This window comes from Triplophysa dalaica, chromosome 13, assembly GCF_015846415.1.
Source record: "Triplophysa dalaica isolate WHDGS20190420 chromosome 13, ASM1584641v1, whole genome shotgun sequence".
In the NCBI taxonomy this organism is placed as follows: Eukaryota; Metazoa; Chordata; class Actinopteri; order Cypriniformes; family Nemacheilidae; genus Triplophysa; species Triplophysa dalaica.
Genome location: NC_079554.1, coordinates 18,668,227 through 18,689,385, shown reverse-complemented (window position 1 = coordinate 18,689,385; position 21,159 = coordinate 18,668,227). Strand labels below are relative to the sequence as shown.

At 36.9% G+C, this 21,159-nt stretch overlaps 1 protein-coding gene across 1 annotated transcript; it reads left to right on the top strand.

The window, feature by feature from the left end:
• The first annotated feature begins 428 nt into the window (after positions 1-428).
• clvs2 (clavesin 2) lies at positions 429-19,978 on the top strand. The gene is made up of 5 exons (XM_056765356.1): positions 429-1,526; positions 2,722-2,896; positions 14,118-14,228; positions 14,337-14,557; positions 16,432-19,978. The coding sequence occupies exons 1-5, from the start codon at positions 1,138-1,140 to the stop codon at positions 16,523-16,525; spliced, it is 990 nt and encodes a 329-aa protein (XP_056621334.1). The 5' UTR covers positions 429-1,137; the 3' UTR covers positions 16,526-19,978.
• The last annotated feature ends 1,181 nt before the right edge of the window (positions 19,979-21,159 follow it).

The following is a 21,159-nucleotide window of genomic DNA, read 5'->3' as shown; positions in this document are numbered from 1 at the left end:
ATGGTAAACATACCAACTTGTCATCAGGTTTTTTAACACAAAATATGTAATACAACTTTGCACATTCTGGAAAAAGCAACTTTGAACTTTCTTAAAACCTATTTTCTTTCAAACGCTCATCAGAAAGTATTATATATAAGTTATTGTGGAATTTAACCCTATTGGCAAAATTCCATGTCTATAGGGTAACCCGGGTTATTGCAGTTTACCAACATTATTTATTTGATATTATATGATATCATTTGACATCATATTATATTATATTTATTATTAACCTTACCCTAGGGTAACCATAGCAATCACTTTGTGTAAAACGTTAACTAATTCCCACTACGCTACTAAAATTGTAGGTTTATTCTTGGTCTTCGGGAGCATATTGAGAGACGACGCTTCTCCCCTCCTCCGCCATGTGATGACGGACGGATCGTATCACCGGAGCGATGGCTTGAAGTCACTCTCATCAGCAACAAAGCAAAGGCAACAGCAGCGGCACTGACGTAAACCATCCAGCACATCACCGGAACCATACGGACGCGTACCGACACCATACTGTCTCCTGCGTACGATTAACAGGATGGAAATCTGGCGCTGAGAGACACTGGGATCTGACGATGCTCGGACTTCAATTCGTGGCAACGGTTGAAATGCGCGTTAAATGGATACTTATGACAAGATGCTGCAGGGTGCCGCATTGCCTGGCCGCTTGATGGGGATGAAAGTATAGAGTAGTGCTTTTATCGGACATGGTCGTTTTTACATGCTTTTTGGGGTGGGCTGGAATGAACGAACGGATTTTAGGGTCGAATTAATGGACAGACGTCATTGAATTCAATGCATTCGATTTTATCGCAAATACACACGATTTAAGCCATGCAATCGACGAGCACGACCGGATGAATGTATGTGATATCCGTAATAAACCTATACGATACAGGTAAGGACTTGGTATATGAGGTACCCTATCAGTTTCAAAGCTTACACTCAGGACCATCCAAAAGTCTGGTTTAACGTGAAAGGACTGCGGTGAGCGTGATCTTTTGATTGACATCCATCATCATTTCTACTCTATATAGACTAGTACAGAGTATTGCGTATAGTATTGTACAGTATAGTTAGCATTGGTCCAGAGCAAGGACAATGACTCATTTACAGGCAGGCCTGTCTCCAGAAACCCTGGAGAAAGCCAAGGTGGAGTTAAAGGAGAACCCCGACACTTTGCATCAGGACATACAGGAGGTGAGGGACATGATCATCACTCGTCCAGACATTGGCTTTCTCAGGACAGACGATGCTTTCATCCTGCGCTTTCTCAGAGCACGGAAATTTAACCATTTCGAGGCCTTCCGTCTCCTGGCCCAGTACTTTGAGTATCGCCAACAGAATTTAGATATGTTCAAGAACTTAAAAGCGACCGATCCGGGGATCAAACAGGCCCTGAAGGATGGATTTCCGGGGGTGCTGTCGAATTTGGATAGATACGGGAGGAAGATTCTGGTTCTGTTCGCAGCGAACTGGGATCAGAGCAGGTGAGGCGCTATTGGATTTTGGCTAATGGTGCGCAATGACGCGCAGTCTTGGTGCTGTCTTCATCTGTCATTCCCTGTTCTCTAGAGCATGACGGTTACTCGTTATAGACCTTTAGTTAACGTTAAATGCAGTAGTGTACATTTAATTGTCTCCACATTGTAAATACATTTAGTTAACGTTAAACCTAATTTATTGTGTCTATGTGTGTGTCTTCGTCCATCTGTTAATAGAGAGATTTAACATCGCAAAGGTCATGGGTTTGAGTCCCTAGACACTGATAAAAAAATGTAGGCTATATACAGAAATGTTTGTGTAGCATGATAGTTTGAAGGCTGGTTACAAAAATTGTCCCCAGACTCCACATGTGATCAGTGAAATATCACCAAACAGGGGTCCGGACTTTTATTCGGTTTATTCTGACACATGTTAGCCTTAAAATGAATGTAACTGTATTTCATCACAAAATGAACAAAATGGAATGTGGCATTTGTATCAAATAATCAAGCAATGCATATGTTCTTTAAAATGCAATCATTTCCAGTATTTCTGGTCAAATTTAGCATAACAAGTTCATAGTTAATATGTTAAACTTCACTTAGTTAGTTTGCTAAAGCGCCATGCAAAATCTACAACAGTTGTTCACACATGGCAAAAACGGCTCATAAAAGTTAAGTTAGTTTTGAGAAAAAATACTATTTGTTTGGGTAGGCTATAGTACAGTGACATGCATTTTTATTGTTGTTACTCAAGTGTTAAAAGACCTTAGAGGGAAAACTGTAGATTCGTAAATGTTTTGTGAGAAGCACAAAAATTCAACCTTCTTCATGCTTTTAATAGTTGAAGTTTAGGACACAAAACTTGAGTCCATATCAAGTGGTCCTTTGAATCCATGCCAGTCGCACCATCGCCTCGGATGGAAGGGCTCTTGGCAGCTTCTTGGAGGAACAATATGTGATGACACGGGTCAAGCAGGGCGCCTGATTTGCTTGCTTTATTCAAGCATTGTGGGAAACGTTTCTCTTTATCCACACTTTAGTTTTTTGCCAAAGTTTTTCTTCAACTAGTGGTGAAGGAGTACCTACAAAATGTTAAACACAAACGATGTCAAGTATTATGTGTATTAATATTTCATAATTGTAGGATCCACAAGATGTTAAAAAAACTCCCTAAAGGCTTAATTGTGCTTATCTGCAGGTACACGTTTGTGGATATTCTGCGTGCCATCTTACTTTCTCTGGAGGCAATGATAGAGGACCCTGAGCTACAAGTAAATGGATTTGTCCTGATCATTGACTGGAGCAATTTCACTTTCAAGCAAGCTTCCAAGCTGACGCCAAGCATGCTGAGATTGGCAATTGAGGGGCTGCAGGTAACACAACATTTATTTCAATATGTTAACTCTTTATGAAAAATTGACAAGGTTTGTATTGCACTGCCTTCTTTGAATTAGCATTTTGTCTCCGAATCAGTTTGTTGAGAATGTTATGATCATGCAATCTAAATTCTTAAATCCTTGAAAATTGCGCATTCAGTTGTGATGTCACGAAGCCTGTATCTGACAAGTCTTTGAAACTGCAAAGGGAAATTCTCACACCTGCGTCCTGCCTGCATGGGCTGAACAGGTGCTTGCAGAAATCCCTCTCCCATCACACATTTAATATTCTCTTTGTGTGTTGCATGAACGCGAGCTGACCTCACGATCTAACGCAAGGCGACACGCTATGCATATGAATCGAGATTTATATATGTTGCGCATACTTTACAGTTTACTCAACTGCAAGGTGATGTTTAGTGTTTTGCTTTGTTGCGCAACAGGAGGCATTGCATTTTATAAATGAGAAATTTTGTAAATGTTGAATGTTGCTATTAATATTGCTAAATGTTACAACAATAAATGTTAACAACAATTAATGTCGTTAAATGTTGCTAGAAATTTCAAGCTGTTTTTATATCAATTCGTACTTGTGCAATTTAGCATCTTTTTAAGTCATTCCTTTAGCCTTGAGTCTTTATATAGATAGAGATGATGTACATTTTACTTACACCGGACGCGACCGGCGTAGCGCAATACGACACACGGCTAATGGGATTGTCACATCGTGACACGCCACATCCAGTGTGGACAACGTTTATAATTATATTGGGTTCTAATGTGTCCGGTGTAGCACGGTGTAAGGACGTGAAAAACTACATATATATATATTTTAAATCTTAAAGGTGTAAAAATATAATCTTACATTTATCCATCCTCATGTCGTTCTAAACCTGTAAACGACTCTTCTGTGGAATACAAAAGATGATATTTTGAGAAATGTCTGTTTCGTTCCATTTAATGGAAGTCAATGGGGGCCGGTGTTGTTGGTTTACCAACATTCTTCAAAATATCTTCATTTTGCCATACAGGTTCGAAATGAACTGAGGGTAAGTAAATGATGACAGAATTTTCATTTTTTTGGTGAATTATCCCTTTAAAAAAAACTCTTCGACCATCACAACCTGTACTTGTTTTTATACAACTGTTACTGTAACATCAATATGACACATCTTTAATCAACAATCATGCATTGTGCCATAAAATGGCCACTGTCGATATAAAAAGAACAAATCTCCACGCAGACATTGTCCATTCTCAGAAGCACCTGTTTGAAAGCTCTCATCTCGACGTTGTTCTCTTGTGGAGAGTCTGAGTCTGATACGTAGGCAGTTGGGTTTGAGTCCTGTTGACTGAATATTAATGCGGCCTCATGATGAGCCTATTCCACATTCCAGTGCCTCTTCAGACAGATTAGCCGGTGAATAATTGATCGCTGCCATTAGCATCTTGCATCCACAATGTGCTGTTCACATTGAGTGGGACACTGCTTTTGTAGCCGCTTGAAAAGGAAACAACAGCGTGGATTGAGAGAAAAGAGCCGCGGCTAATTAGTTACAGTTCAAAAGAGTGCTCGACGGCTAGCTTGTCGACAAAAGTCACCATTTACATGTGTAAATATTTACACTAATGCAAATGGTGTGTTTTTTCAATCAATTCCTTCTAAAAGTTTCAAAAAGGAAATGCTTGACTTTTAAAAGTTTTCAAACTGCTTGGAGGTCAGCAGAAGAACGTCAGAAGGTGTGTCACCCTGTGGTTCTGTTTAGACACTGACAGAAAGCAGAACTTTGAATTTAGTCACTAAACATGACGTCAAGCCGGAGGGGAATTTGCGCAGCTCTGTGACCCAGAAGTGTCGGGGTTGTGCGAGGCGTAACGTTATTCAGAAGATGACGTTGTCCATATGGGCATCTGTCAGTCTTCATTGTCAACGTGATGAAGCATCAGAACCTCATTTGATGATGATTCAGTTTGTTCTTAGTAAGCTCTTTATGCATTTAGCTTATTTCCAGTCATGAGCATGCACAGGAGAACGCAATCAAAAAGTCCATAAAAAGTTTATTTGTTTGCGCAAAATATTGTTTGTATCATGTTTAAAATCATAAACATGACCTCCTCGGGTTTGCACACAACAAGCTTCTTTTGTTCTTTTAAGGTTTGTTTGTGAGTGCATCACAAGTTTAGAGTAAAGTCATAGAATATATAACTGACTAGCAAATGGTGGCTTTAAAACAGCACTTGATGCATAGAAAATGGCTGTTCTTAGCTAAATCAGAAGGCATCATACTCGCAAGTCAAAAAGAACTGAGAGAAGGTGGGCCTGGTTTTCCAGTGCTTTGTTGTTTCAGCCTCCGTTGTTTGCTTCTGTGCTTTGGACATGCCTTTTGTCTCTCTTAGTCTTGAGAAATAACCCACGCTTGGCAGCCAATCACAACAGGCCGATCTTCCCCATCCCACCCCATGCCGAGTTTCCCTGGCAACCTGTCCAACCGCCGTGCTATGCACCCTCCAGATGGGCTGAGCTCACAGAGAGAAACATACTCGTGTCACTCAGCCGCCCTGACAGTATGTGTGTTCTATGTAGTGTGCTTAGTGAGCATCTTTCTTGAGACACAGGAAGTTAATTTTCTTGATATGCACCGCGTTGTTGCATTCCAATGAAAAGCTATGATGTCATTTTTATTGCACTGAATGGGTTGGGGTGAGATGGTGAGTTTTACTAGAGATGGCTTTAGTTTCATTATTTAGAAAGTAAGAATGTACTCTAAAAGAAAGTTCAGAATCAAGGTCGATTTTAAATGTAAACAGAGCTAACATTTAAATAGTTCTCCCAAAAATGGAAATTCAGTCAATTTTTATTCACCTTCACGTCATTCCCTGTTTGCTGGTTTTCACTGTAAAGTCCTGTTGAATAAAGTACATCTGCTAGCTATTACAGGTCACAGGAGGAGGTGAATGATGCTCGTAACAGATGGATTTAAGATCCTTTCAGTGAATCGCTAATATTACTCCTTTGCCACGATCGTTCTATTTACAGCAGAATTATACCACTAAGTCAAATCTATTTATTTGTCTATCTGTCTGTCTGTCTATCCATCTATGTGTCTGTCTATCATATCTCTATCTATTTTACTGTCAGTCTATTTCTTTGTCTGCCTACCTATGTGTCAATCTATCATCTGTAGTCTATAAATCTGTCTTTCTGTCCTGTTTATCTATCTAGAAATCAGTCCTGTCTATCTATCTATCTATCTATCTATCTATCTATCTATCTATCTATCTATCTATCTATCTATCTATCTATCTATCTATCTATCTATCTATCTATCTCTATCTATCTCTATCTATCTATCTATCTATCTATCCATCCATCCATCTATCTATCTAGAAATCAGTCCTATCTATCTATCTATCTATCTATCTATCTATCTATCTATCTATCTATCTATCTATCTATCTATCTATCTATCTATCTATCTATCTATCTATCTATCTATCTATCTATCTATCTATCTATCTATCTATCTATCTATCTATCTATCTATCTATCTATCTCTATCTATCTATCTATCTATCTATCTATCTATCTATCTATCTATCTATCTATCTATCTATCTATCTATCTATCTATCTATCTATCTATCTATCTATCTCTATCTATCTCTATCTATCTATCTATCTATCTATCTATCTATCTATCTATCTATCTATCTATCTATCTATCTATCTATCTATCTATCTATCTATCTATCTATCTATCTATCTCTATCTATCTATCATATCTCTATCTATTTTACTGTCAGTCTATTTCTTTGTCTGCCTACCTATGTGTCAATCTATCATCTGTAGTCTATAAATCTGTCTTTCTGTCCTGTTTATCTATCTAGAAATCAGTCCTGTCTATCTATCTATCTATCTATCTATCTATCTATCTATCTATCTATCTATCTATCTATCTATCTATCTATCTATCTATCTATCTATCTATCTATCTATCTATCTCTATCTATCTCTATCTATCTATCTATCTATCTATCCATCCATCCATCTATCTATCTAGAAATCAGTCCTATCTATCTATCTATCTATCTATCTATCTATCTATCTATCTATCTATCTATCTATCTATCTATCTATCTATCTATCTATCTATCTATCTATCTATCTATCTATCTATCTATCTATCTATCTATCTATCTATCTATCTATCTATCTATCTATCTATCTCTATCTATCTATCTATCTATCTATCTATCTATCTATCTATCTATCTATCTATCTATCTATCTATCTATCTATCTATCTATCTATCTATCTATCTATCTATCTATCTATCTCTATCTATCTCTATCTATCTATCTATCTATCTATCTATCTATCTATCTATCTATCTATCTATCTATCTATCTATCTATCTATCTATCTATCTATCTCTATCTATCTATCTATCTCTATCTATCTATCTATCTATCTATCTATCTATCTATCTATCTATCTATCTATCTATCTATCTATCTATCTATCTATCTATCTATCTATCTATCTATCTATCTATCTATCTATCTATCTATCTATCTATCTATCTATCTATCTATCTCTATCTATCTATCTATCTATCTATCTATCTATCTATCTATCTATCTATCTATCTATCTATCTATCTATCTATCTATCTATCTCTATCTATCTCTATCTATCTATCTATCTATCTATCTATCTATCTATCTATCTATCTATCTATCTATCTATCTATCTATCTATCTATCTATCTATCTATCTCTATCTATCTCTATCTATCTATCTATCTATCTATCTATCTATCTATCTATCTATCTATCTATCTATCTATCTATCTATCTATCTATCTATCTATCTATCTATCTATCTATCTATCTATCTATCTATCTATCTATCTATCTATCTATCTATCTATCTATCTATCTATCTATCCATCCATCCATCCATCCATCCATCCATCCATCCATCCATCCATCCATCCATCCATCCATCCATCCATCCATCCATCCATCCATCCATCCATCCATCTATCTATCCATATATTTAGGCTAGCCGTGGATTATCCCGTTTATACCAGTTAAAGCAGTTATTGATGCTAACGGTGCAATATTTTATCAGACAGGTGAAATTGACAGTTAGAAACGCTACATTTTGTTCACACTTCATGCAGCGCGGTGCGACGGGCAAACCCGTTAAGAACAAGCAGGTTGTCATGTTGCGTCGTGCAGGTCTCGTCGGTTGTCATTTTCAAATGTTGATCAAACTGACTGGAACTACTTCTGCATGACACGGTTTTAATGCACACCTTCCAGCCAATCAGAATCGAGTATCCAAACAGACCAATGTATAATTGTTAATACACCATTGCAATTGTTTAGATTTCTCAAAATAAACAATGGAACATTTATCAAATGTTTAAAGTAATGTCTTGAATTGGATAACATGAAGTATTAAAAAGAAATGCTTTTTTTGTGCTTTGGGCATTTGGTATGTGCAATATTCATGTAGCCAGTAAGCAAACACAGTAAATTGAGATCCAGTGGGGGCAGAGCCCTTTTCAGAGAGAGGTCATGGATTATGGCGAGCCAGCTGCACACAGAGTGAGTTTACATCTCCCTTTGTCAATTGGTTTGACTGGCCCATCTGTACGTCCAGGTCCTCTGTCTCCCAGAGAGCAGAGCGTTTCTACGCTTCCTGCTCAGTTGAGCCAACAGCACTCGACATATCTGGGCCTTTAGGAAAGCAGTCAGACTAATTGTTTTGCTTGGTGCAAAGTGGCACAGTTATGGTCGCGCTCTGTTTATCGCTCCGTTGCGGGGACGTTCTGATGTGCAGCAGAGCTGACAGCTAGCGAGTCGAGCTTCGTCTTTGTGTTATTGGGCATGCGTTGCTTAGCTCAGTGGGCTGGATCTGGCAGGTGTAGATAAAATATCTCTGGCAGAGCTTCAATTACAGATGTGGACAACGGTATGTGTCAGCATGAAGCTTATTCGTATTACTAGTATACTGTATTGAGCATTGTTAACGGAATGCTAATTTGCAAAAGTCTTAGGCAAGTTTGATTGTTTTTAAAGATATTTATTCATATATTTTGCTTTAGTGTATAAGGAGAAAATAAATCGATTTCATTTGTTCACCCTCCTTCCGCTGTGGAACACACAAGAAGATATCTTGTAAAAAAATTTAGTGTTTTTATGTCCATTCACAAAGTCGTATAGGCTTGGTTTAAATGACATGATGGCGGGTGAATTATGAATGTTTATTTTTGGGTACACTGTCCCTTTAAGTGTAAACATCAAGTAAGACACCAGACAGTATGACCTGCACAGAGATCTGATCTCATCTTCATCGAATCGGGTATAGAATTACATAAAACAAGTCTGAATCCATAAGTACTGGCAAATCTCCAAGATGCACCCAAGTGACAGGTTTGGTCGAATGTGGATCATATTTTAGGCTTGAAATCCAAAGTCTGGAAACGCAAGGTAATTTGTATGTCTGAGTCAAAAAACCAATGCACTTCACTTAGACGCAGAAAACAGGTTTCATATCTAGGCCTCCTTTCACAGTAGTGTTTCCATGAAACAGGACAGCTCTCTGACTCTGATGTGTATTATGTGGTAAGAGAACCATGATAAAAAACTAGCCTGTCCTCAGGGTATGTCTTTCAAAGACTCCAGTAAATGGATTTTTTCAATAACCTTTCTGAAGTCCAGCATGACATCAGCAGCTCCTCACAAAAGATGATTTTCACGTCAAGCCACCGAAACAAATACGGGCAGATAGAATCACGCTTACGTTAGTTCATCAGCCTACACAGAGACTAAAACAAGCCCATGAAGCTCTGAGAAATGCGATATGCTTTGATAAACTCATTTGACAGAGCTGTTTAAAGCCGGTACTTATTTAACATTGCATGTTTCAAATGATCCCTGATTTCACGACGATGCCTTTTTAAGAGCAATCACAGTTTATGGTAGCTGCTTGTTGGCTTTGTATTCAGACTAATAGGTTTTGCTACAGGCCGACTGTGAAGACTTTATTCAATATTGCATATATGCTTTTAAGAATCATTTTGGGTGCATCAGTAGCATTTCCAAATACAAAAAAAACGTTATTATAATGTTTAATTTGAAGAGCCGACTATCTGTATTCCTTTTAGAGATTAATTTTCGTACCACATCACAACCAGCCCAACACTGGCTAAACCAACACAATCTTATGGCCATTCTTAACTATTTTACAAGGTGGCTTTTTTTCATTAAGGTTTAATATATTTGTGTAATTCAACACATATCATGTGTGAATCTCTCAGGAATTCTTAACTATTTTACGAGATTGTTAATTAATGAACGATCTTATTTGTATGATTTAGTATGATGTAAGGTTTAGGGGTGGGCTTAAGGTAGGGGCTTCATTATCGCTTTTCTGTGTTTTCTGAACCGATTATCTGATTTTATGTCAGTGACGGTTAGGTAAAGTGAGTGGAGTTTGCTCTTTCTGATAATTGTGTTTCAGATGATTCACATCAAGCAAATTTATTTAGCCCCTTCTAAAAATTCCCGTAAGATCATGGTGGCTCAGCCAATGGCATGAGAGTTTGGGCGGTGCTACCCCTTTGTCCAATCAATGGCGGATTATATCTGTTTGCTAATGCTAGTGACAAACAAATTACACACATCACTTCTAAAACCTTGACATACAAGTCTGTTATTCATCTTTTGTACTTGTCTTTCGCTTAAGGTTTCTATGCATTCTAGGCAAACCTTTTATACGTCACATTTTATCGAAGTCCTCATAAAATGCTTCAACAGTAACACTATTTGTATGATAATAGATTCAAACAGCATTATCCAAATGTGATAATGCACATCACTGTTGTCACTTTAAGATCTTTTAAAGTAAACAGAGTCAGGAATGGGTTAATACACTCCGGCAGAGGCAGCTGTAACCAATGTAAGTGTAAACATCAAAAAATAACAAGATTAGGTATTTCAATTCAATTCGTACACATCTGCATTCTCACAGACTTGCTTCCAAAATGTAGTACAGTAACCTGCCTACGTAGGCAGCAATTCAAGGCATGAAATTGTGAAGGAGCACTATTTGAATGATCAGTTCAATGTTATGGTGGTTGTTCCAAATAGGTCACTTACTGTCCTATTTGTTAGTCCATGATACCTGATCTGTAAATATATAACTATATCACATAAAATAAAATTGTTCTTTTTCAAAATACCCGCTTGATGTTTAACACACATGAGGAGTTTAAATGTAATATGTTGAATATATCGAATATGTATTTGTTAGAAAATGGTGTTGGAGGCAGTTGCTGCTTCTTCCGATACTGCTGATGTTGCACACATCAAGGTTGTAGAACCGAGGCCCAGTATAACGACGGAAGTTCATCTCTATTTCTGTGGAAATGTCTTAGACTTTAAAGTAAAAAGAACATTTCCCCTTTGTCTCCGCCCACCGTCTCACTGCAAGGATACAGATCAATCGAGCTTCAGCATCTCACTCTAGAGGTAGTGCAGATATTCATATTTTATTCAAAGAGACCTTTATCTCTGCCATAGCAGTAGGGTCCCAGAGCTGAGATATCAAACCCCCTTGGGCGAGATCTGCCCAATCATCATGCACTCCCACCGTCACCTGCCCTACACCAGATCCAGATCTGATGCTCACTGTTGGCCTGAAGGCTCACTGGCCACAGACTCGCAGATGTCCACCGGTCTCGCCAAAAACACACAAAAAAATTCAGTCAGGCTTTAGACCGCATCATAACACTGAAACTGCCCTCATTAAAATAACAAACGACCTGCTTATAGCATCAGATAAAGGTAACATCTCACTCCTAGTCCTGCTTGACCTTAGTGCTGTGTTCGATACTGTAGACCATAACATACTTTTAGATAGCTTACACAATTTTACTTGTATTCAGGGACAGGCACTACAATGGTTCAGATCTTACTTATCAGACAGATATCAATTTGTCCATTTAAATGGGGAATCATCAAATCTAACGTAAATAAATAATTGATTACCTCAGGGATCGGTTTTAGGACCCTTGCTATTCTCTATATACATGCTGCCCCTTTGCAACATTATTAGAAAACATGAATAGCTTGCACTGTTGTGCAGATGATACTAGCTATATACCGTATCTCACCAAGACCAGATGATTCCTTCCAGCTATCCAAATTGAGTACATCGAAGATATAAAACATTGGATGACTAGTAATTTCCGTCTTTTAAATAAAACCAGCACTGTTATTCCATCAAATACAGTTAAAGAGGCGTTATATTAGACAGCAACCTATCATTTGGAAATCACATCTCAAATGTCATAAAAACAGCCTTTTTCCACCTTAAAAATGTTGCCAAATTATGAATGTGTCGCTGATGCAGAGAAGCTTATTCGTGCATTTCTGGCCTCAAGATTTAGCTTCTGTAATTCACTACTTAGTGGTTGTCCTGCAACATCAATAAACAAACTACAGTTCTTTCAGAATGCAGCTGCCAGAGTTCTAACCAGGTTCAGAAAACACGATCATATAGCCCCAATGTTATCATCCTTTCACTGGCTAGGCTACCCATTAAGTATCGTTTTGACTTAAAAGTTATTTTAATTACTTACAAAGCCTTAAACGGTTTAACCCTACCTACTTAACATAGCTTCTATCACATTACAACCGATCACGCTCTCTACGATCTCAAAACTCTGGACTTTTGATAACACCTAGATGAACTAAATCCACCAAAGGGGGCAGAGCTTTCGCATACGTAGTGCCTAAACTCTGGAATAGCCTTCCTGATACTTTTCGAGGGTTAGACACACTCTCTAAATTGAAATCTAGATTAAAGACACATCTTTTCAGCCAGGCATTCACTTAATGCTTAATATGCTAAATAAACTCCCAGGGGACTCCATTTATTAGATATCATTTACTAGAATGATCTTGCCTGTTCTATAAACACCATGCACTGTGCTGTGTTTTTGCCTTTTTTGTGTTTTTCTTATTTTCTCCTGTAAAGCGGCTTTGAGACAATGCACAGTGTGAAAAGCGCTATATAAATAAAATTGAATTGAATGAACGGAGAGTTTATCATGTATAGAGTATTTGTCATGCTGAGGTTGGAAAAACCTCAAGTAACAGTGTTGATCTTCCTACAAAATTGAATGAATTGTACTTAAATAACTTGATGATTAAGTTTTTTAAAGGGTAACTCATTACTTAAGACTTTAAGATTTTTCTGAGCTATAACTGAAAGACATCATACTGTAACACGGTATCATAATGAAGCTTCTCTGGATTTACTGTAAGCTTTATGAATACGGATTACTGTACAGAAAGATAAGCGAACAGCGCAAGGTATTTATAAAATTAGCAGGTGATGTCAGGAGAAATGAGAATTATATTCAGTTTTTGGTGTAATCCTTTGTGGAATCATCAGAATCGATCGTGATCAGAATCTAAATGTGATTTTATCTTATATTGTGAAACTAAAATAATATAATCTATATAATGACTTTTTTCCCCTCAATGTGTTTTTTCCACGTGACATTATTTTATTATGAAATAGAGAAGACTGGAATGTATTAACATGAGATGAGTTGTAAACACCTTCATGTTATACAATTAGATATTACCTATAAGGGTGACATCACTATCTTACATCACCACCACCCTTAAGTTGTTTGTCTCCTTGTATAAATATTAAGGATTTATAAAATAGACACCATATTTGGTGCAATTGTTTGATCATATTTATGAATGTAAAATAACAGAACCATGATCATCTAAATCTAAATCTTCTTCTTGTATCAGCTGTTTTGAATTAAATTATTTTGTATTATTTAGTCAATTTAATTGCTTGACTAAATTCAATAATAAATCATAAAAATCCTACATAATACACAATATTACAAATATATATGTATTACATATCAATAAATGTCATCCTGTACTGTTCACACTCTTACTTTACACTTTATAAACTTGAACCAATTTACCAATTTATTTAGGCATAAATGAGGCTGATAATAAATATGTCATATATAAGTTTGAAGTGCAACAAACATGAAACTTTGTGTTACAAAACGCCACAACCTCACTATGCACGCACATAGGTTTTCATCTGCATCTGCTTTCTTGAAAAATACAGTATTTGATATTTCCTTCTCTACCATTCACAGGACAGTTTTCCAGCCCGGTTTGGAGGAATCCATTTTGTTAACCAACCTTGGTACATCCACGCTCTTTATACAGTCATCCGGCCCTTCCTGAAGGACAAAACAAGAAAACGGGTGAGAAAGAGTTCATACTTTATGCATCTTTGATCAAATTAGATTTTTTTTTAATCAATACACTTGGCCACATACTGTATATGTCAAAGTTTTATTTTGTGCTTTCAGATCTTCATGCATGGAAACAATCTGAACAGCTTACACCAGCTGATTCTGCCTGAGATTCTGCCATCTGAACTGGGTGGCATGCTGCCTCCTTACGACATGGGCACCTGGGCCAGGACGCTGCTCGACCACGCGTACGATGAGGAGACTGACTACTGCCCCGAGTCCTACACCCTGTCCGTCAAAGACCTGGAGAAAGATCTTTCCCCTAAATCCATGAAGAGGTTTGTATCTTTCGTACACTATATTTGCCTGTTCACAGTCTTCATTCCACCAGAATCATCGAGAGAATTGCTCTGGATATGAAAAATGAGCTGCTTTGCCAGAGGCATAAAGAAACCACGGTCGAGTTTTTGTTAGAAGAATCACATTTTGAGTACATACCTTTTCTCTTGGCTAAGCAACCGACTCCCCAGCCTGGTGATTAAACATCAGATTAGGTGATTTATTGTTGAGCGGCTTTATCAAGTCGTGGAATTGTGGGAGAGCATCGTCTCAGGTCTTCTCAAGGTGTCTTGAGTTACTGGTTCATGAAATCAGCATCAGGCAAGAGTCACTGGCAAATACCGCACGTACACAGGGAGCATCTGGAGTGTAAAAATATGTGATGGAGACATCTCCATTCCTGCCTTGGTTACGGTAGCAGAGCTCATGTATCCTTCCAAATGTATCCCAATGAATGTGCATTGGTGCATCCATTGCTCCATCAGGACCTGCGTGCATGCAAGAACTGACTTGGCACTTTCGATAAAAGGACACAAAACAGCTCATTTTTTTAGTTGAATAATATTCAAAAATATATTCTAATAAAGTATGTTTTTTATTATATCATTTTTTGATCGATACAAGACAATACAATATATAATTAATAAGTATTTAAAATACAAATAGCATAAATACTACATATTTTACAGTTTTAAGTGTACAAGCACGTATATTTACAGTATATACTGTATATTTAGTCTAATGTTTCTTAAAATGTAATTGTTATGCAAACAAGAACGAGTCTTGAACTGTCTGATCTAACACCTAACATTCTTCAAAAGGGTAAATTATTCAGAGCAATTAAAAACCACACTTCTCCATTTGTCTGGTTAGGAAAGGTCACACAGACATATTTTTCTGTTGAATTTGTGTTTTGTTGGGGTTTCGCTGGAATAGCACGACCTCTTGGTGCATTTTGAATGTAGATTCTACATTAAAAACGTAAACTAAATGAAAATGTTACCTCAGCCATAAACTGAAACAAATAAGGCACTAAATTAGTAAACAGAAAATACACTAAAACAAGCTGAAATAAAAATGAATTAAACTTACATACCAATTTAAGATGAATAAATAAATAATAATTAAATTAAAATCAACATTAAAACAAACTTATACAAATATCATCTCCTTCAAAACTACAATAAACCTGAAAATCAAACTGTAATGAATCCAGGGTGAACAGACACCTCTGCTGAGATTTAGTGCATATTATATAAAATAAGAAAACACAGTTTAGGTATACAGCAAATATACATTTTATATTATATTTGTATCATGTTTTAAGTTTCAGTGGTCCTATTGTCCATTTACCTGTATGTGTGTAGTGAGCAAATATTTTCATATTCTTTTATTCATGAAATCCCCCACAATCTGATATTATTTCATAGACAATTACATGACATTAGGTTAAATGGATTATATTTTGTTTTATTTTGTCCTTAGGTCATATCAAGTAGTAGTCCCATAACAAACTGCTGTTTTTGTTGAATTGCATGATAAGATTCATAGTTTATAAACAAATGTGTCTGTCAAAGTAAAGTGCCCTAGATCTGTGCGTGATGAATGATAACACCCTGTCCTAAAAGCTTCTTATGCCTCTACGAGAGGGCTTCATCAAAAGTAGGCCAACACGTGTAAAGATGCCATATTCCCTTTAAATCACTGTGACATGCACAACACTTACTGCGCAGGACATGCATGTTTCATTTCTAAATATTGAAGCCCAGATTTTCATCACAGTCTTCTGGTCCCCGCTTTACACGGAAAGCACATTTTCGGTCTTCGAAATCTAGATCTTGGGCTGGCGCTCATATTTTATTTATACCCGCAGGTCCCAGTCCGTGGTGGAGCCAGGTGTCCTAAAACGACCAGAGAAAGCGAAGAGTGAGGAAGAGAACATGCAGCCCCTGCTTTCACTGGACTAAAGGCTCTTAATTCCCGGGAGGCACTGGGAATGAGCGCACCCTGTTCCTGTAATGCGAGAAAGCTAAATGTACAAAGAAAGGTAACGTTAAGGAGAGGAAAAGCAGAGAAAGACACAAACAGCCTGCAGGAAGACTGCGAAGGGCTGCCATTTATGTGATATTTTTCAAGCAGAGAGCTAGCAGCAGACGTCCGTATGTAATTGTCAAGTGCCAACTCAATTCTGTAAATACACTAGACGTGATTAGACGTGAGATCGAGTGAGTAATTGTCACACGAACCTGTAAAGACTGCTATGAATATCCTGTATGTGCTTCTCGTGATTATTATGTAGAACATGGTACTGTGGGATGGGTAAATCATGCTTATCAATATTCACAAGCTTTTGGGTTTCTGACATTTTTAATCCCCAAGAGTTGCTCAGGCGTTTTAGGAATGTGTAGAGCTTATAGTGTCCGAAAGGCGTATTTTGCTTCCGTTAAAAATAAAAATACCATTGTTTGATCAGGTTCAGTTTTTCACAGCAATTACCCCTTTACAAATCATTGAAAACATTTTTCCATCGAGCATTATTTTACCACAAGTTAGCCTGCGTTTTTGCTTTAGTGTTCTTATGTCCCGTGAGGTCAATTCACATAGGCACAATTTTTTTACCGATGGTCTTGATGTTTTTCCTATGATGTTCAGGCAAGGAACATTGCTTTTTGGGTTAAATGTTTTTGCTTTGAGTCTGTTTCAAGACATTATATCCATATCCAGGACCAAACCTTACCTGCTGTTAAAGTGTTGATGGAAATGTCTAATTCAACGGCCTTCCATTTTAAAGTCTATTTTTAGGTACTTTATGAAGTTTAAGGAATTGTTCACTTACAAGAAAATTCTGTCATTATCAACTCACCTTTTTCCATACAGTTCACAGTGTCTTGTAAGACTAAAAACAAAAAAACACACTACTAATAGTAGGCTATATATGAGGTTTATATGTAGTCTACACGTGTGTCACATTTCCAGTGTTCAGTTTTGTGAGGAACAGACTGAAGCATTTGTGGCCACTATGAATTGTTCTTAATATTTGAATGTTGGTTAAATGGAAAACTAAGATCGCATCTTTATGTTAAAAGATGCAACGATCAGCAATGTTTTTAAAAACTGAAATTGCCACGCCATTGACAACTTACTATAAACAAAAGCTCGCAATGCTCGCACCACCTTCTTATTGGTGCACTGCTGTGGAACTGACTTCGATAAGCTGCACTGCGTACGGAGCCACGAAACAGTATGTTTCAATGAGTGCGTTTACATGCACAAAATAAACGGAAATCCATCAAAAAACCTGTTTCACGTGTTTACATGCATAGTAATAAGCCGGCTACGCATAAAATCGCGTTTATATGGATGTTTGAGACTTGCCGGGTTTCTCGTGTGCAGTAACGTCACCGTTGATAGTCTGTTTAGTAATTAAAATGCAGCGGGAAAACAGTCAGACGCTGAATTTCTGTATCTCTTCTCCTGTCCACAGTACCTGCATATGCAACAATAGTTCTTCATTTTGATGTTTCTGCATCGACTGCATGATTATTGAGCGGACTTTTGTACGTTATTTTACTACTACTTCCGTTTGGGACTTTTACTATCGCGCTGTTAGACGCACATAACCAAAACAGAGATAAAACCAGTAAAGGCTTTTGCATGCAGTCCGAAATCGAAGTAATGGGTAAAAAACTACCTCTGCCGAGCGGGTTTTGCTCACGCGGTTTAAGAGCTTTCCCCGATACAAATAAACAGTTTTTACATGTTTACATGACCTTACTTGTTCTCATCTTATTATGTATAATCAGATTAAGACTGCATGTAAACGCACTCAATGAGGTCTTCGCCCGAATGTTTTTGGTGCAAGTTGAAATATCGCATCTAAAACAATTTGGAAAGACGTTAGGGTGAATAGATAATGACAGAATCATTTTACCTGAAATATTCCTTTAAAGTATTAATTCAAGCCAAATGCAAACAAGCTGTTGTATCATGCTCTAGCATGCTTCCATAGTATCTTGGTCAGCGTATGGGTTAGATTGTGTCAAAATAATTTACTCAAAATTACTCCGTTTCATGGAACGTTGTTGTGTTATTTGTCTCTTTGCCAGTATGTTTTTACATTGGTTTAGTTTCAAGCCCACCATTTGATTTTAGGGATGTTTTGTGTGTGTACGAAACAAGGACAATCTGTATTTTCACCCATACTATTATTGTTACATGAAGAAAACATGGAAGTATAAAAGAATATGAATATTCAGCATTTAGTAATAACTACGTGACTTAATCTGGACAGAAGTACATCACAAGCAACTTTATTCTCACTAAAGATTTGTTTAGAGCCTCTATTGTATAAATCTATTTGAGGACAAATGAAGATAGGAGTGGTTATAATTATGTGTGTGGTTAAGTCACTATTTTGTATTATATAAAAGTTTAAAATCTATTGGCTCAGCTTCTATATAGTGGCAGAGATTTGTTCATGTTTTATTTGTATTGTATTGAGTTTTTTTATATATTTGCTATGTCTGTACCCTTCATGTGTCTCTTCAGAATCTCAGTATCTCCATTTCCAATGTATATTATGACTTCTTAACATCTAAAAACTCTCTTGAGTCTCAGAATTGAAACCTGTTGCTAAAAAAGGAAACAAATCATTACTTTTCCCTAAACAGATCATTATTGTTCCTTCATTCAAATTTGGCTTTTTTAAATCTGAATGTATTCCCCCAGAGAGTAATGTCTTACTGGGTTAGAAGAATGGCAATTATGTAAAGCCATTATTACATTTTCAGTCTCATTGAATGACGATCAGACATAGTAACCAAAAAAAACTCCTGTAAATGGTTACCCTCAGATTACAGTGTAAATTGATCTGTTTCAGTATATACAGTATTTATTAGATCTGTCTTATTGCAATGACCAGTATTTTAATACACCTCTTTATTTGTATTCTTGTGTATGTTTTTGGCCATGCTGCATTATAAACAGACTTTTATGTATTTTAAGCAATCGGAATGTGACTCATATCGTCTCCATTTTTCTAGCCTTGCTTTCTATGGGTATGTATTGCCGTCACAACCAAAGCAACCCCAGGTTACGGAAACCAACAATTATCCCCTGCTTTTCTACAGTCTCCTTGGTACAGGAATAGTTCCGTATGATTACATTTAGTATTCACATGTTTTTTGATTGTCGGCTTAACTTTTCCATATCACTTTGATTGTATAATAGGGTGTTAGTGCTGAGAAGCCCATGCAGTATAGAGATATTATACAGAACACTACATGTGGTTTAAAGGAACATATCGAACGGAAGTAAATATGTGTATATGTCCTTTCAAAATGCTGAAATAAATCATGTAACTGAAACTTAACTGCGAAAGGAAAAAAGCAGCCAATAAACATTGATATTCATAGTTTAAACCATATTGTTCTGTGTACATTATTTTACTGTTTTTTTCTATTTTTGTTAAATCGTCTCTGTGCTTCTGAAACTTTGGATGTCCAAATCAGGAAACAGAAAAAACACTGTACTTTTTAATAGATTAAATACTGTGTGGTCAAAACTGACAAGCACTTTTTAATATGTTTTATTAGTTAGATACTTCCAAAACCCAGTGACAAACATAAAGAGAAATATTTTTTAAGGCAAAAATAAAACATCACGGGCAGTTTGTTAAGGAAAGGAATAGTAAAACCCGCGTGACTTTTGTTGAACACAAAAGACAACATTTCTGTAGTTTTGTGTTCATACAATGAAAGTCAAAGGGGGACAATGTTTGGTGTGCAACATTCCTCAAAATATATTCTGCAGAGAAATGCCATACAGAGGGTGAATGAATGATAAAATAATTTTCATTTTAGGGTGAACTATCCCTTTGACAAGCTCAACAAGTTTTGTACCCTAATATAAATGTCCAACCCTATGTATGAACAATAATAAAAACCACGATAAGCATCACAGCTAATAAATACATACATAAATAAAATACATTGTAATATAGATTAACAATATACAATACCTAAAAGTTTATCGTATACGATATCAACTATGGTCATTGAACGGTAAAAAAAACCCTCCATCCTGTTTTGTTTAAGGGACATTTTGTTCGCTGAGTGCGCACAAAGCCTATGCCAAAATCTTCCTCCTGTCCTGGTCTCATTCTGTGCCGCCCACTCGAGCCGTCTGCTGAGTTTGCTCTGGACACACCCTAAACCCTTGTGTACAAATGCAGCACAAACCACTGGCCTCTTGCATTATTTAGCGCAGGAGTCATCATAACAGCTCACGCCACCGGCTATAAAGTGTGCAATCAGACTGCTGCTCTCAGCACATGTAATAAACTCTAACTGTGGTAGGCGGTCTAATTAAAACACATTTGTCATATTTAAGACAATGTCATATGTCCACAGGACCATTATGGACCACTAATGGACCACTTGTAGCATCCACTGCCTCTTTATTTCCTTATACTTGGACTAAGCCTCCTTCCTCAATCAGACTGTGCACAGCAGACCTATTTTATCTTAAGGGCTTTTAATGTCCACCGAGTCCATGGGATGCCAGCGCTTATATGAGATTCACAATCACGCTGTCTATTCAA